The 17,800-nt window shown below is 38.9% G+C and overlaps 1 protein-coding gene across 3 annotated transcripts in view; it reads left to right on the plus strand.

The window, feature by feature from the left end:
• The window catches only part of TMEM117 (transmembrane protein 117), a 475,906-nt gene that overhangs the window by 87,473 nt on the left and 370,633 nt on the right, over positions 1-17,800 (plus strand). For all 3 annotated transcript variants that reach the window (XM_055318966.1, XM_055318965.1, XM_055318967.1), the window contains one exon: positions 1,489-1,621. In XM_055318966.1, the coding sequence (XP_055174941.1) occupies positions 1,489-1,621 (133 nt within the window). The remainder of the gene's footprint in view (positions 1-1,488; positions 1,622-17,800) is intronic.

The raw sequence follows: 17,800 nt of genomic DNA on the forward strand, positions 1-17,800 counted from the left end.
TTGCTTCAATAGATAGTTTTCCACATTCTTCATTTTGTTGTTAGTAACGTTCCTCCTGACTTTCAGATTTGCCCTTTGCTTATCTTGCGTAGGTCAAGAAACCAGATGATGTAACAAGATCTCCTTTTTTTTTTTTTTTTGCTCTACTTAAAGTTTTGGCTAAGGTAATGTTTCTGGTTTACAAATGAAACCTAAAGTGCTATTTTAATAAAAGTGGAGTACAAGAAAATCTTGTAATTAAATCTTAAGAGATTTCTTCCTATCCTCAGTAACCTACATGAGCGCTACTGTCTATCCCTAGAGAGACAATTTCCAGGTGGAAATATGTCTATATTTTTCATAACTTTTGACGTATCATGAATAAAAAGGGTATATTTTTTCTAGTGAGAAAATCTGTTGTAAGATTTCAGGTCTACTCTCTTTTAATTGTAGTTCATATATGTGTATCATCTCCCTTATCATCATTTAGATAACTTTCTCAAGAATGGAAATAAGCATACTAAACAAAGTTGATCTTAGGAGAAGCCAGGGTGACCTATGTTCAGTTTTTTTCTTACTCTCAAGGTTTGTCATCTTTCTCACCTTTCAGGACAGTGATGTTCTCATTTTTCTCCTCTGCCGTAAATCAAGAAATATTTCTGCATTAATTCTGATATTAGTACTGTTTACTTTGGTATTCACCTATACGCCTTTTCCTTCCTTGAAATATTTGCATTTTAACGTTCTTTCTAATTTTAGCATTTAGCAATTCCTAAATGGAATTTTAGGCATCAAGGTGGAAGTAACCTTTTGCTGGGAGCCACACCAAGCTCCATAACACCTGTGCATGCTGCCCTCTCCTCCCCTGACCCCTGCTCTTCGACTCCTACGTCTGTGCGCAGGTCTATGTGCAGGTGTGAATGTTCTAGCTACTAGTGAGACTGTGTCATCTGTATCTGATGACAGAAACTATATTTTTCCTTTTTAAATTTTCATGTACCTTCAACAATTGGATCTCTGTATTAGTGAATTCTGCCTTGGTTTTGTTGTCTGGTCAGCCCTGGGAGTGGGCCTATAGAAGCAAAAGGAAATTCTGTGGAACTTAACATCCCTACCATTTGCCTGAAGTAGATTCAGTATACAAGGAGCCGAAGACACGTTTGTGCAATAGAAAACAGCAGGTGGCTGTGCTCTAATTCCTCTTGTTTTCAGGGCAGCCTAATGAACTATTTCTGAACTATCCTGGAGTCTCATGTTAGTATTGTTGGCTCCAGGGTGATATGGGGGCTGTCTTGGACTTCATCCATGATCACTTACTGACAAAAGACCAGAAAGGATATATTTTTTTTTCCAGAAAGGTATTAATAGAGTAGTTTGACCCATAAGGCAATTCTATGGCAAAGACTTCAGAATATAGTGAGATAAGAGAGATTCAGTAAACGAAAACAAAGATATATGAATTGTTAAGTCATGATGGATACTGATTTCTAATAATATCTTATATTGCAGGTCAGTTGCTCCGGTTAAAAATGTTTCGAGAGGATCATGGGTCATGGATGACAATGTTCTTCAGCACAATTCTGTTTCTCTTCATATTTTCTCATATATACAACACGATTCTTCTAATGGATGGGAACATGGGGTAGGTTATCTTTCCCCTTTCTACTGTGGTGAGTGTTATGTTTGAAACTCGTAAAAATTCAAAGAGAATTTTTTAGTTTGTAGTAGTCGAAATCTTCACAAATATTCTACTGTTAATAAAGATAATCTGTGCATTTTTCTTGCATAAGATGTTTGGAGTCTTTTCTCCAAGGAGCTTATAGCGTTCCACAATCCTTACCTTGTGTTCCTTCTACTTGAGGACTTCTCTGTGAGGTAGTTTGAGGGCAGGTGACAATTTCAGGATAGTCACAGAGAGTATGAGAATCAGGAAATCTTACTGACGTTTATACTCACATTTAGTAAAGCTGGGCATAGATGAAGGTCTCCAGATTTGCAATTCCATGCTCTGCAAGGCCTGATTAAATAAAAGTGTTTGATACTCGTGGCATTTTTTTTTAACTCTCTTGATAGTTCCAACAGAGAGACCTTTGTTATAAATGGGTCATTTTAAAAGTGGGCCACCCTGTATTAAATCCAGAATTGTTATCTATACTTATCAAATCACTGGTCAAATCACCGTGGCATGAAGACGTGCTAACAAGGAGATTGTAAATTTTTTTCTTTTGTTACTTTCTCCAATTCTTGGTTTGCTGCTAGTAACTTTTAAGAACAGAATATAAGGAGAACGGTTTAGCTTACAGCAATAAGAATTAGGTTAGTGACAAGAACAAACCACTTTAGATACTGTAGTGCACCGAAATAGTTCCTAAGGAAGGTTTTCATCTATTCTCCCCAATAGATTGGAAAACTAGGTAATATTGTTTTCTTCTAAATGTAGGCAACCCAAGATTGTCGGAGTTCTGGAGTGCAATTGTTTTGATGTTATGTATAGATTTTAGCCAGCACTGCTCCCTGCTGAGAGGGATAGCTCTATTAAAGTTTTATTGTTTTTCCTCACCATTAAAGAAAATGAATAATAAAGGGAGAAATTCAGGCAGGTGATATTTAGATCAACTGTTCAGGCTTTAAGAAGTAATGGAAATGCGTTGTTTGTGATTATTTCTTGGGTTTCAAATAATGCCATTCACTGGGTCTCTTTTTATTTTTTATTTATTTTATTTTTTATTTTATTATTTTTTTTTCACTGGGTCTCTTTTTAAATGGTGGAGTTAGACTCTAACCGAGGCTAGTCAGGACAAGCCTCAGCCTTAGTGCAGCGCCTGTAATGATGGAAGGGGGTGTGGTGCTCTTAGAATCACCCAACACAGGTGGAAGTGTGTCAGAGACGTGTTGTGTACTGTTTGTACTGGGTCTAGAAGGGGAAAAGGGATTTTTTTTAAGTTCTTGCTGAAAACAGTACGTTAAAGTTGTATATAAAATATATAGTCTCTGCTTGGAAGTTGACTTCTTCTCTAATTCTTTTTTTTTTATTTAAAAAAATTTTTTTTTTATTTTAGGGAGGTCTTTGCTAACCAGAAGTACTTATTCTGAGGAATGAAGCAGATTTAAGAGTAATAAATTAAATGCAATGCTAGATAATCCTTGGCACACTGTGAAGCACTCAACAGCTGATAATAAAACCAGTCTGATGGAGGGCTAACAGTTATTAAGCACCCAGTACCAGTACTCAGTTAAACCTCTCAATGACCCTGCACAGTAGGTATATTTATTATGTCCGTTTTACAGGTTAGGAAACTGAGGACGAGAGATGTTTTTTGTCACCTGTCTAAAGTTACATTATAATTCAGTCTCGACTTTAGACAAACAAGGGGGAGTCGAGCTATTAAGTGGTGAATTCTGGTAATACATCCTACTCTCAGGCTGGCACAGAGTTGATTGCTGGTTGATTCTGTTACTCAATCACTAAGTCAATTAGCTTTTCTTTGTATTTTTCTCTTTCAAGCTGAGTTTGAAAATTGAAAGAAGTAGGAGGTATACGCAGGAAATAGAATTTATGTGTCTGTCTTAACTAAAATCAAAAGTGATTCTTTTTCACTTTCGGACTAAATACAGTATTCCATATTCTCACTAACTCTTGAATTCTTCACCAATATGCCTCATCCTTGTTCAGAAGGATCTTTTCCTGAAAGGACATTTTAATGGCATCACTTTTTAATGTTTTTTGAAATCCAAAGCAAGGATTTGGACAAATGGTTTAGTTCTACTAATAAAACAAATTATCATGTAGAAAAGACATATTACCAACTTTAATGATGCATGCCATTTGAACTAGTGAGTACTGTAAGGGAGGCATGTAAATTTGGAGGAAAATCAGGTTTTAGGGAAATGAATACAACTATGCTTTTGGGGTTCTTGAGGAGATATCATGTTATCTGAAGCATTGCCTCATCCTTTGTAAGGCAAGGAATGATGGAGTCAGAGGCTGTGGGAAGAAGAATAGGCATATGGATATCACGACTAATTTTATGTCATAGGATTACTGGTAATGGAGGGGAATCCTGGATTCTTTACAATGATTTTGATCGGCATCGAGGATTCCAATGTGTCCTGGTTTGTGGCTTCTTTAGGATTTCGAAGAGGATTTCCTAGAATGATTTGCTATTTTCCTTTTCCCCCCAATTTTAAGATTGGTTGTAAATTTAGGTTCAGCCAGAGTCCTTTGATCTCTCCTTCGTTCTCTAACAAAAAGCCTAGGTTTATCTCACGGAACCTCAAGAGTTTTAGCCAGAACTGACTTGGTAAGAGTCAAGTTGCTTGCTCCTGGTCTTCTCATTGGAGTGAGTTCCCTAAAGTGTGCACTAGCTATATGGCATTAGCCATCTCTGGGGAGAGAGGCAGTCGGATGGAGAGGGAAAGAGGTGGGTTAGCTGGCTGAGCTAAAAGGGACCAAGGCTCAGACACTCCATATTTCCTACCACTGTGGGGAAAGTCTCCCCACCTTTGATTCTCTTTATACCCCCTCTAACCCACACACCACCAAAATGCTGCTATCTTTGTAACTTCTTTTATGTGTTGAATCACCAAGGTGAAAGTAAATTTATCTTTCCATAAAGGTTTGAGGTTGTAGGTCAGGATTCTGCTGCAGGAAGGCTCTGATCCTTGGTAGAGTTTTACATTCTAGACATTTTATGAGCAACTTCTTTTTTACACGGTGGCAATGTAGGTAGGCTGTCCTACTACAAAATCCTTAGAGATACTGGAAAATGTAACCTGATAGAGTCTTCACAGCTCTGCATAGCTGAGCTTACCCAAAGGTAAAGAAAAACCCCAAAGGGCAAAAAAAGGAAGGAGGATCTGAAAAAGCAGTAAGCCTACGTAGTGATGTTCAGAGGTGGTGATATGGGGGTTTATGAGTTTAACCCTCATGCCAGGACCAGAGATAAGGATCTGGGCTCATTTTAGGTGAGAAATTGAAGCAGACACTCCCACCTTCAATGTTTCTGCAAAGTGCTGCAGAGAAGGATGGACTGGAAAACATATAGCTGCCAGCACAAGCAGCGTCTGGGAGGTTTGTCTGACTTAGGCTGCGCTTTGGGTGGAAAAACAAATCTTCTGGGAAATTCATAACCACAGTTGGGATTTTATGGTTTTAATATACATTCTCTTTGGGATTTTAGAACCTCACCAGATCCCCGGCCATTCTCTTTTCTGTTTCAGGTTCCTGCTTCTCTCTGGAACTCCCCCAACGCCCATTTCTAGAATTCTGGAACTCCAGAATTCCAGAAGGCTTCCAGATCTAGTTCATAATACAGAGCAGTTTAGTTCTCTTTCATCTCTCTTTTTGTCCACTTTGATTTATCTGAGACTTTTTCTTGACCAAAATCACATTAATGCCTTTTGTAGTCAAAAGACCCAATACTCCAAGGAGAATGTTGCTGCCTTGGAATCCTGAAGGGGCTGCTGCCACAGCCTTTTGGTTTTGTTTATTTAGTTCTAATTTTTTTTAAGGTTTTATTTATTTATTTATTTATTTATTTATTTATTTATTTATTTATTTATTTATTTGAGAGAGACAGAGAGCCTGTGTGCAAGGTGGGGGAAGAGCTGAGGGGGTGGGGAGAGAGAATCCCAAGCAGAATCTAGGCTCCTGTGGCCCCCATGACATGGGGCTCAATCTCACAACCCTGAGATCAGGACCTGAGCTGAAATCAGGAGTCAGACCCTTAACCAGCAGAGCCACCCAGGCACCCCGGTTTTGTGTTGTTTTAATGTCCTTTTTCCTTTTACTCAACTGATGTTTAATGAACTGTCTTTTTTTTAAAGATTTTATTTATTTATTCATGAGAGACACACACACACAGAGAGAGAGAGAGAGAGAGAGAGAGAGAGAGAGAGGCAGAGACACAGGCAGAGGGAGAAGCAGGCTCCATGCAGGGAGCCCGACGTGGGACTCGATCCCAGGTCTCCAGGATCAGGCCCAGGACTGAAGGCGGCGCTAAACCTCTGAGCCACCCGGGCTGCCCTAATGAACTGTCTCTTGAGAGAGTAAAGGGAAGACACTCAAAGAGGCAGAGCAATCAGTCAAGTTGAAATTAGGGTTATGCGGTGATCACAGTTCCACAGTATGCTGCATTGTCCACGAACAGGACTGGAACCCTCAAAAAAGTGAGACAGTAGTAGGAAAGAAACATGAAGAAACCATTTTCTTCCGCAGTGATGGGACTTGCCTTGGTTAAGAATGATTCTAAATGACTCCCTCCATCCGCAGCCTTTCTATTTAGAAATCTGTTTGGCAGAAATAAAGAGAGACGTGCTCCAGAGTTCATGTTGGGGTCTTTACTGACCAGAAACTGAGCAAGTCCTACAGGGCTGGGAAGAATTTTTACCCTTTGTGACCTCATCTTTCCAAAGAACTTCTTCATCATGGAATTTTCACAGCATCCATCCATATAGTGTAAAACCCTAATTTAGGAAAGGTTTGCCTCTCTTCCTCAAATACCTCGATTTCCCAAAGAATAACATGTATATAATATAGAGAATGAAACGGTAGGAGAGCTGAATGTGCGTGTTCAGGTTATGTTCATATAAAAGGATTCTGAAAAGAACCACTTGATGGCAGCAGAGGGCACGTTTTCAGAGTGCGTCGCCTCACCCTCTTGCAGGCAATCCTGCAGACCGTCTTGGTCCTTTTGAATTTCTGAAACTTGCCTTGAAGTGTTTGCCTTCCTCATTGTTAATGGACTTTTTGAAGAAATCCACCTAGTGGTATCTCTAAGAAGCACTTACTATGTGATGTGCTTGGCCCCTTTCTCTGTTCTAAAATAAATTTAAATAATAGTATATATAAACACACATATATGCACATGTACAGATCTACACGCTTATAGACTTATTCCAGTATTACAAGGATAAATACTGTCTTTAGCACTGAGGAAATCAAACAATTGGCAAACCTAACATTTCTTCTGTGACCTGGAATACGTTTCCAAAGAGTACATTCTATTTAGGGCAGGATGTGAAGAAGCTGATGTTTTCTAGGGCTAATGATAAAGTTTTATTTTTCCTGATACACAGCCTTTTCCAGAGAAGTGTTGCAAATATTAATTAGTACATCAATATGGGTTAGGCGTTGCAGAGACAAAAATTGAGAAACGAGCCAAAGTGATTTAGGCAATTTCAAAAATAAGTATTAGTATTCATATTCAGAACCTGGAAAATAATGATGGTAAGAATTAGGTGATGGGTGTAATGAAAATGCAATAGATTGTCTCATCTTTCTGTTTCTCTTCTAATCAGTTTTAGTAAGTAGGAACTTAACGTGGAGCACTCATTAAATGTCTGGGTGTGCTGAGCATGCTCAGTGAGTATGCTCTAAGGGTGACTGACTTAGGGGAGGTGACAGGAGAGAATATTTATTTACTTCTTTATTTATATTAATTTAAATTCAATTAGCCAACATATAGTACATCATTGGTTTCAAATGTAGTGTTCAGTAATTCATCAGCTTCATATAACACCCAGTGCTCATTACATCCTGTGCCCTCGTTAATGCCCATCACCCAATTACCCCAGCACCCCCCCACCTCCCTTCCAGTAACCCTCAATTTGTTTCCTAGAGTTGAAGTCCCTAATGGTTTTTCTTCCTCTCTGATGACTCCCCATTCAGTTTTCCCTCCTTTCCCCGATGACCCTCTACACTGTTTCTTATATTCCACATATGAACGAAACCATATGATAATTGTCTTTCTTTGATTTATTTTGCTCAGCAGGCAGCAGGGAATGTTTAGAATAAATATTATTCTAAATAATGTTTATAATAATCCCACTTTCCATGGGGTGCCTGGGTGGCTCAGTGGGTTAAAGGTCTGCCTCTGGCTCAGGTCATATTCCCCGGGGTCCTGGGATTGAGCCCCGCCTTGGGCTCCCCACTCAGCATCGTCTGCTTTTCTCTTGTCTTGTGCTCTTGCTCTCTCCCTCTCTTGTTCTCTCAGATAAATCAGTAAAATCTTTTTTTTTTTTTTAAAGACCCTTTCCTAAAATCTAAAATGCTATGGCTTTAATGCACAGAGGGGGCAGCAAAAGCAAGCAAGGATGAATAGGAAAAATAAACAAGAGACTGGCATGGACTTGTCCACAGGCTAGATGAAATTGTTCAGGCTCTAATGCTTCCTCAAGTGTACACGCACAGCTGCCCTAGACCTTACCCCCTACGCTCTTATCCTCATTTTGTAAAGAATGACTGTTGCTCTGGCCCATCGGTGCATCCACATGTTGTATCAGAAAAGACTCTGATTTATAGTTTCACTGTCTGTTGCCAGAGGTATAGGTTCCAGCCCATTATTTTTCCCAAAGCTGAGTTACACTTTAATGGAAAAATTCAGGGTGAAATTTCACTCCAGGCAATACTTTTTTCTTTCCTAAATTCACTATTTTTAAAACCTGCGCTTAATGCTTTTAGATTCCTTACTCAACCTTTTTTTTTTTTTTTCTCTCTCTCTCTTTCTCTCTCCTTAGTGACTACTGATCTAGAAGTAGCAGCCCTTGTGCATGTTTTTTCTGTTCAGGGCCATGATTTTTCACTTGCTGCTGCTTTTCAAGTACAAAGTTGGTTGACCTGAGACCATTGTTTACACTGGTTGCTTCATGCCGAGGAACGGATGTTTGTGTGGGTGTTTCTGTTTGTAAAGGTGCTAAATTTATTTTGAGAAATGGCAAGAAAATTTTCAAATAATCTTTAGCAATGTGAAACTGTACAGTTTTTGTATGACCTAAACCAACAAAATTATTGACGTTCAGAATTGTAGCAAATGAGAAAAGAGATATGTTATTTTCCAAGGGATGAACATATGGGGATGGGTAAAGGATGGGAGGCCCTGGACAGGGTTCAGGAGCTAGGATGAGGAGAATGCTTGGCTGTAAGTATTCAGGAAGCCTGCAAGTACTTGAGTCAATAGCTGAAAAGCTTGATTGGCTGCTAATACAAGGCTGAATGCAAATTCTGCTGGAGTGGTGCTTTAAATAATTTGTTGGCTTCATTCTTAATTAGGCTAAACATTGACTTGCTTGTACGATTAATTCACAATAATAGCACAATTAATTACTAAGGCTGGGAGTAAGTGGCCAAGCTGGTTGCTGAGAATGGACTGGTGAGCAGAAAAGCTGGAAATAGAATGGCTGAGTCTAGTCAAGGGGGCTGACCCAGTGGAGTGCTGGAGGGAGGGGGGCAAGCTTGGTGAGAGAGGGAGGGGGGGAAGGGAGAGGGGGGAGGGGGATAGGAGGGGGAGGGTCAGGGCAAAAGGGAGACTTATTCAGCCCGAAGAACTATAGCAATAGGGCCCAGTTTGCTGCTTTTAATACTCTTGGTTTCACATTACTTGGTTTTGGTGGTATAAAGGTAAAATAGCACAGTATACTGAAATTATCACAAGTTTACTGTTAGTGTAGTCCTAATGAGGTTTGAAAAACATTAATGAAAAACACAATCAATGTTGCATCCTCATTACTGTGTTGGAGTGCATTACTATCTGTCCAGAATCGACGTTGTTTTGACACCCTTAAGAGGTGTTCCGCGATCATTGTTTTTAGTTGTTTATTTCAACGGCCTCATTAAGTAGCTTATCAGCTTGTTACAGGGGAAAAAATTCTGAACAAGGAATCAAGATACCTGGATTTTAGCCCCGTCTTAGCCACTCACTGGCAAAAATAACTTGGAAAAGTTAGATTGTTTCTCATTTTTAAGATGTGAATTGTTTGTAGGGTTGTTACTAGGTTTACTGTCAACAGCCTCATCCTCATTATTATTAATATTGGGGAAACACAACCTTCTGAGGTGGAGAAACAAACTAAACTTAATCTTGGTTGCCATCAGCTTTGTTTTGTATGGAAGGCAATGTGATGTAGTAGAAATAGCATGAGCTTTTATCCTGATACTCTTTTGCTCTGTGGCCCTAATAAACTTCACTTTCTGAACCTCATTTCCACTGATGTAAAATGGGGATATTAGGACTATCTTAGGGTTGTTGTGGATGTCACGGAAGACAGTGTATGCATAGCAGTTGGTATGGAGCCCACCATATAATGAGCTCCCAGTATTTGTTGCTTTTATAATAACAGAATGTGTATTTTATTTTATTTTTTTAAATTTTTTATTTATTTATGACAGTCACAGAGAGAGAGAGAGAGAGAGAGGCAGAGACATAGGCAGAGGGAGAAGCAGGCTCCATGTACCGGGAGCCCGACGTGGGATTCGATCCTGGGTCTCCAGGATCGCGCCCTGGGCCAAAGGCAGGCGTTAAACCGCTGCACCACCCAGGGATCCCTGTATTTTAATTTCTCAAGTACTTTAGCTCTCAATAAATATTAATTGTTGTGACAATAACAGTAAGTACTTTGGTCAACATAATGAAGTAATTTATGTCAGTCATCTTACTGCATTATTATCATACAGCTATGTTGATTATTATCAATTTTATGCGAAATGCCCAAATAAATGCCTAGCACCAGTAGGTCTTCAATAAATGTTAATTTCTGATGCCATAATACATAATCTTAAATGTAATTGAATTAAGGAGTCAAATTAGTATATGGAATACATACACCCAGTTCAAATGCTATCAGTGCATCTTTATGAATGTACATAAACTGTTCCTTATTTTATTTTTCATCAATGAAAAGCAAACACAGAGAGCTAATATAATATGTCATCATGATTCAGAAGAGGAAATCAAACATTTATTGAGTCACTAAACCATTATTTGCTAAGTTTGACTTTTTTGAAAAGAGGAAACATTTGGTGGGATTATGGGAAATATGGGAATTAATGATGTGGCAGTTATGCATGTGTGCAGTGTGTGAGTAGCCATTATCTAGAGACTATATAATAATGAATATCTTTAATTTCCATCTCAATTCCTTTTTCACAGTGGTGAACATGTAGGAAATAATTATTTTCTAGGCATGAAAAGTTGATGTATATGACAGCCTGAGGCTTAAGGCTTATGATAAGTTATATAGTTTATTTATTTATTTTTAAAAAGATTTATTTATTTATTCATGAGAGACACACAGAGAGAAGCAGAGACATAGGTAGAAGGAGAAGCAGGCTTCCTGCAGGGAGCCTGGTGTGGGACTCCATCCTAGGACCCTGGGATCATGACCTGAGCCAAAGTAGACGCTCAACCACTGAACCACCCAGGTGCCCCCGTAAGTTAGTTTAGTTTAATAAATTAATAAGAGAGACCCCAGCATGAGCTGAGAAAGTTACATTTCTGTGACAAGTTATCCCCTTTATAATCTATTAACGTCATAATTATTCTTGAGGGATTGATGAAAACCAGTAAATGGAATTCTATGAATGAAATATTTCATCATTCAATTAGTTCCATGTCAAGGTAACATCAGTTAACAGCACAGTTGTGTCCACTGCTCTGGCTGCTTAGTCAGGAATGTCTACAACTTCTTTTACCCTTGCACCAGGTCAGGAGGATAACGCCTTTTTTGTGGTGGAGATAAGTGACTTGCTTGTGTTTTCATCAAGGAAAGAATCACAGTGGAACTGGTTAACTTTCTATTTCAGTTCCCTTTAGGCTACTGCCAGAGTACCCTGACACTTTACTTTTTTTTTTCCTAGAGAAGCAAATGCACATAATATACTCGAAAAGGTTAGTTACAAAAGACATAGAAGAGCATGATATTTAAGTAACATACTGAATGAATACCCTTACCAAATTGAAAAAAAAACAACTTTACATTCTTTACAATAAAAGAGCAATAACATATACATAAAATATGAAGACAGAAAGGGGTATGGGATTTTGGCTTACATTTTATAGACTACATAGTTTAATTCTCCCTCCCTAAAATGCATGTCTTAAAAGATTAAGAGGATGGTTCCCAGGTTTGTTGCAAAGTGTAAAATGTTCAGCATCCTGTGTAATAACAGAAGAGAATATATATCACATATAAAATGCTTATGTTCTTTGAGGAAGAATGTTAATAGATTTCTTAGCTTCAGGATTATAGAGATATTATCTAAAATATGCACTTTATTTTGAATATGTTATAAAATATAGATTATATGTAATAGTACATATTATTTACCATACTGCTATACCTGTATATGCATATATATAATATCTGTTGTTAGATAGTCTTTCTTAGTTAAGCTATTTTATGTCTATTAGAGAATTTGATGTGTGAACATAAAGCTAAGCATTTAAAATAAATCACTGATGAGAAAGTTATAAGTACCCAGAGATAAATTGTAGCAGTATGCATTTGTTGAACCTTACAGTGACATATTTTTTTTAAAAGATTTTATTTATTTATTCATGAGAGACACAGACTGAGAGAGAGAGGCAGAGACACAAGCAGAGGGAGAAGCAGGCTCCATGCAGGGAGCCCAATGTGGGACTCGATCCTGGGACTCCAGGATCATGCCCTGGGCCGAAGGCAGGTGCTAAACTGCTGAGCCACCCAGGGATCCCCTTACAGTGACATCTTAATTGAATATGTGGATATACGTAAAACTGATAAGTAAACAGGATTGCATAGGTCTTAAATGAGCGACAGATGTGATACTTCTGTTGGGATCATGTTAGGTTAATATGGGGCTCAGCAGAAAGGAGAGCACTAAACTACAGAATGTCAGCTTCTTAAACACTTTAATTGTCTGGAGAGGGAGGGTGGCCTTGGTATCACTTCACTACATCATCTAAAGTGAGTCAGTTTAGGGAAGTAATTCAACATTCTGCATGGAAGTGATTTAACTTCTGTTCACAACTTTGATGAGAACCAATCATTTGGCCCCAACCAGGAACAAGGGGGCTGGAAACTAAAATCAAACCGTGTACTTGGAATAACACTACTGACTACCACATGCGACCACTCCCACCTCAACTAGGAAGCCTTTTTCCTATGAATGGGTTATACAAAATGATTTTTTGCAAAATCATTGTAACTATGATTTGACAGAAAGGGAATGCATGAATTTCACACGAAAACCTAGTTCTTATTCAGTTGTATACAGTGATGATATCAGATGGCCAATCAGGTCTTAAATGTGCAGTAATTAGAGGAGAAATCTTTTGGTAGCAGGAAGGAGTGGTTTCAAGGTATCATTGGATGATCAGTAGTTAGCATGCGCTGGTTCAGTTCTTGTGCACCTCTAGTATACATTCTGATCTGGTGAATACATCCATTCTGATTGGTGTTTCTCATACTATGTCTGTCCTAAGCACTTTGAATGTCATCCCTGATTATTAGAAATAAATGGGTTGAGTTAGTGAATTTAGGAGAAAAGATGCAGGTCACTGGGACCTTATGAACTTATGGGTAAATGTATAATAAATCAGAGGAATTATGAAATGTTTTGCCTTCTTATGTCTACAAAATTGAGATAAGTCAAGAACACATTTGGAATTTGGTCAATTAGAATAGAGGATCCAACTGAGGCTGAACTTATGCACTCCTCCTGGTTGCCGTGGCAACAGGGCCCCCTTTCCATGCTAGCAATATTATAGTGTGAGTGAAGAAATAATTGGAGGTCGAGAAATATGTGTTCAAGTCAACTCCTACTTCTGGGAAAGTTAGGGAGGAGTTTGCTGAAGGCAAAGGATGAGGTCATGAGAGGGGAAGAATTTGAATTAAAAAAGAAAAAAAAATAATTAAATTGAGCCTGAGCCTGAAAGCTTCTGGGCATTGCATTGCACATAGCAATGTTTCTTCCCCGACTTTTGTTGAAGGCAGAGTAGATAGTAAATCATATGGTTGCGTATCTACGTTATCTCTTCCATCCTAGCCCAGGAAAAGCACTGGGCTGGGAAATTGTGACCTGTATAATTGGCTTGGATTGGAGCCATCTGCTGTGTGGATTGCTCTGTTTTCTCTTACAGCTAGCCAGGAAATTCTCATTTGCCTGGAAGGGTCAAGAGGGAGTCAAAACAGGCTTACCCATATTTTTCCTGTGACTTCAGCTTATTTGTTTTTAATATTGTCCTTAGGTGTATTTTATCCTTGCCATATATGTCTTTCAAGTTCTTCTCAATAGTCTAAACCTTTTCTGCTTTTATTAAATACATGTTGAATTTTGCACCATTGTTTGGAGAATGGAGAGATTGGGGAGGGTTAGCCATGAATGCTTCCTCATTCAGTTCTGCTTTTTCCTTCTCTGAACCCTTTCCCCTAGCAAAAGAAGAGGGTACAAGGTGCTCTCTCAATTCCACTCCCTGTAACTTCCTAACCAAATCACCCCAAAAAGCCAGAGTAGAAATAAAGAAGAAAACCACAAAGTATGACCTAAGAGTAGGATGATTTGGTAATTCATTCTCCAAACCAGGACCCTTTTGAAAATGAAAAGGAGTGCTATTAATAATAGGAGACGAGGCATAAACTGTGATATCCTGTGCTATTTAAAACACCTACAATGAGTAGGAGAGACTAGAGACTGAGAGGGAAAAAGGATCATCTGGGGACCTAGAAGGAAGACTTGGCCTAGGTGCACAATGAGTATTCCTGGACAGTTGTAACTAACTTGTAGCCAAGTTCAGTGTCTAATAGGATCATGAGATTGTTTTAAAATAAAAGGTCTCATTGTCCTTTTACCAGAAATAACTTGTATCAGATTAGAATATAGTAAAAATGCATTCCGAGGCAAAAAATAAAGTTTCAGAAATATAAAAATATTCATACTGAAGCCTCCGGGAAGGGCTTCGTGATTGACCAAAGACTGGTCAAGGTTAGGGCTGAATGAATTCTATTTTCTGCTCCCATGACTATTGTTTAAGAAAATCAAAGTAAGTTCCATTTTGCTTAAGGCAAGCCTATCAAGCTCCATTGTTTCTAGCTCAGATCCCAAATGGCGCAAAGAGGAATCCAGTCCTAAAAGAAGATGATAGTAACTGTATATAGTGGGCAGCCTCTGAGATGGTCCTGATGTTCTCTGCTTCTGGTATTCAGGACCTTGTGCTCCTTTCCCCTAGTGTGTAGGTTGAACCAAGTGGTTAGCTTTTAATGAATGAAATATGATAAAGTGATGGGATATTCTTTATTTTTTTTTCTTTTTTAGAGAGAGAGAGAAAGAGAGAGAATATGTGTGAGTGGGGGGGGAGGGGCAGAGGGAGAGGGAGGGAGAGAATCTTAAGCAGGCTCAATGCCCAGTGCAGAGCCTGATGCAGGGCTTGATATCATGACTGTGAGATGATGACCTGAGACAAAATAAAGAGTGGGACTCAAATGAGCCATCCAGGCACCCCAGTGGATTATTATTTCTATGATTAGGTTTCCCTCTTGTTTGTCTTTTTCCTCTGTCTCTGTCTCTGTCTCTGTCTCTCTCTCTCTCAGAGCCCATATTCTGGGGGAAGCAAAATTACCACACTGAGAGTAGTCTTTATGGAGAGGTCCATGTGTCAAGGAACTGTCCTCAGATGATAGGACCTGAGACCTGCCAGCAATCATCTGAGTGAGTTTGCAAGCTAGTCCTCCCCAAATCAAGCCTTGAGAAGACCGTAGTCTTTGCTTATATGGTGCTTGTAGCCTGTGACCTGCCTCTGAGGTCACAGAGGGCACAGTTAAACTGTGGTCAAATTCCTGACCCACAGAAATTATGATATAATAAATGCTTGCTGTTATAAACTGCTACATTTTAGGATAATTTATGCCTCAGCAGTAAATAATTAATACACTGTATTTATTTATTTATTTATTTATTTATTATTTTATTTATTTATTTATTTATGATAGTCACACACAGAGAGAGAGAGAGGCAGAGACACAGGCAGAGGGAGAAGCAGGCTCCATGCACCGGGAGCCCGACGTGGGATTCGATCCCAGGTCTCCAGGATCGCGCCCTGGGCCAAAGGCAGGCGCCAAACTGCTGCGCCACCCAGGGATCCCCATACACTGTATTTAAATAGTAGGTTCTATTTGACAAAAATGCTCAGAAGGAAAAATACACACACACACACACACACACATCCAGAATGGCCACAAAACAAATTCCCTTTGTATGCTGAGTATGAGTGCTCTTCTCCATTGTCTGCATGAATTTTTATTTTCTGCTGCATTTTTTTTTTCTGGAAATCTTCCATGTTGTTGATGGGGAAACTTTCAAGTTGTCCCATAGGATATTAGCAAGTGATCCACATAGCACTCGGTCTCAGGCTTAGAGACCATATACTGTGTTATACAGTGGATATTTGGGAGGAGCATTACTGGTCTTTCTTATGAAAACCAGAAGAATTTTCCTGTGAGTTTTCATAAAGAGGACCCTCTAAAATGTAGATAATATTATCCTTAAAGACATTCCTTTTTTTAAAAAAAGATTTTATTTATTTATTCATGAGAGACACAGGGAGAGGCAGTGACACAGGCAGAGGGAGAAGCAGGCTCCCTGCAGGGAGACCGACGTGGGACTCGATCCCAGGACCCCAGGATCAGGCCCTGGGCTGAAGGCGGCACTAAACAGCTGAGCCACCCGGGCTGCCCCTTAAAGACATTCCTCACAAATCCTAATAGTATATATAACAATGAATTTTAAGGAGCCATTTCTTTTTAATTCTGCCAATAGTAGGTATGGCACCCAGGTAAAACTTACTAGTTTCCAAGGAGAACGACTGGCATATTTGACCTTTCCGATGACAGCAAGCATCACACTGAAGGTGTTTGTCAAATTTCTTCTGCAGATTGTTGGTTGATCTCGGGGCAGAGTGGAATCTTTGAGGCTTTACAACAGAATAACAGCCCCTTAAAGATACTCAGGTTGGAGTTAGATGAATCTAGCGTGGAAATCCAGAAGCTGCTGGAGGACGTGAAAGACCACAATCCAGATCTGACCTTTGAATGCAGTGATGCTAGAGCAAGCAGGTCTCCATCTTGTGACTTCTTGTCTTGAACACCCTGAGACCGTCTTTAGTGACTGTGTGTCTTGAAGGGGGAGATCTGATTTCTCTAAGACACACCATGAATGAAGACCAGAGGGTCACATATTAATTACCGGATCAAAATGTAGAATTTAGCGCTGGCTTTCCCTCTCTGGTTTACAGTAAATTCTGCACAAGTCAAATACCGACCTTATGTCAAAATGTCTGTTATTTCACAAGGACATAATAACATAATAAAAGGCAGAGAATTTGGAAAAACAACAACAAAAAAAGGATAGTTTAAAGTTTTACCTTGCGACCAAGGAAAACGTAAAATTGGCAAGTCATGTCTTAATTTTTTTCTAGGTAGGGTATTCTATGATTTTTTCCCCTTAAATTGGTTTTTAATTTTTTTTTTTTTAGTATTTGTTGCAGAAAAGGTAAATATTTAGCTTGAAAAATGTGCTGAAGGAAGATCATGTTCAGGCAACTTCTCATACTAATCTGAGGGATAGCTAAAAGGCTGCCAGATTGTTCAGTTTCTTTCTTGAGCACAGTACAGATTCTTAGAGTCATCAGATTATAGGTTCCAGAGACCACTTCAATTTAGAAATAATGGTGTAATACTCTTTTAGTTAGGCATGAAAAAGTACCTGTATTTAAAACTATTTCCAGACTTGGCAGTTTTTACTGCAGCCTGTACAAGGGCAAATAATTCTTACTAAAATCACTTAACACCGTGTGTGACACAGTGATTTATGTGTATAGCCTTTTAGTAGGAAATGAGTTTGAATTTTACTTCAGGAAGTAAGCATTATATTGAAAACGGAAATATAAAAAGATAGGATACAATCCTTTCAGCTCGTAATGTCACAACATCCCTAATCAAAGAAAGCACAACAGAGCCATAGGAGTATCCTTGCACTTTGTAGAACGAAGCAAAAAATTCCCTTTAATGTTTC

The sequence above is a fragment of the Nyctereutes procyonoides genome, unplaced genomic scaffold (assembly GCF_905146905.1).
Source record: "Nyctereutes procyonoides isolate TBG_1078 unplaced genomic scaffold, NYPRO_anot_genome, whole genome shotgun sequence".
Lineage (NCBI taxonomy): Eukaryota > Metazoa > Chordata > Mammalia > Carnivora > Canidae > Nyctereutes > Nyctereutes procyonoides.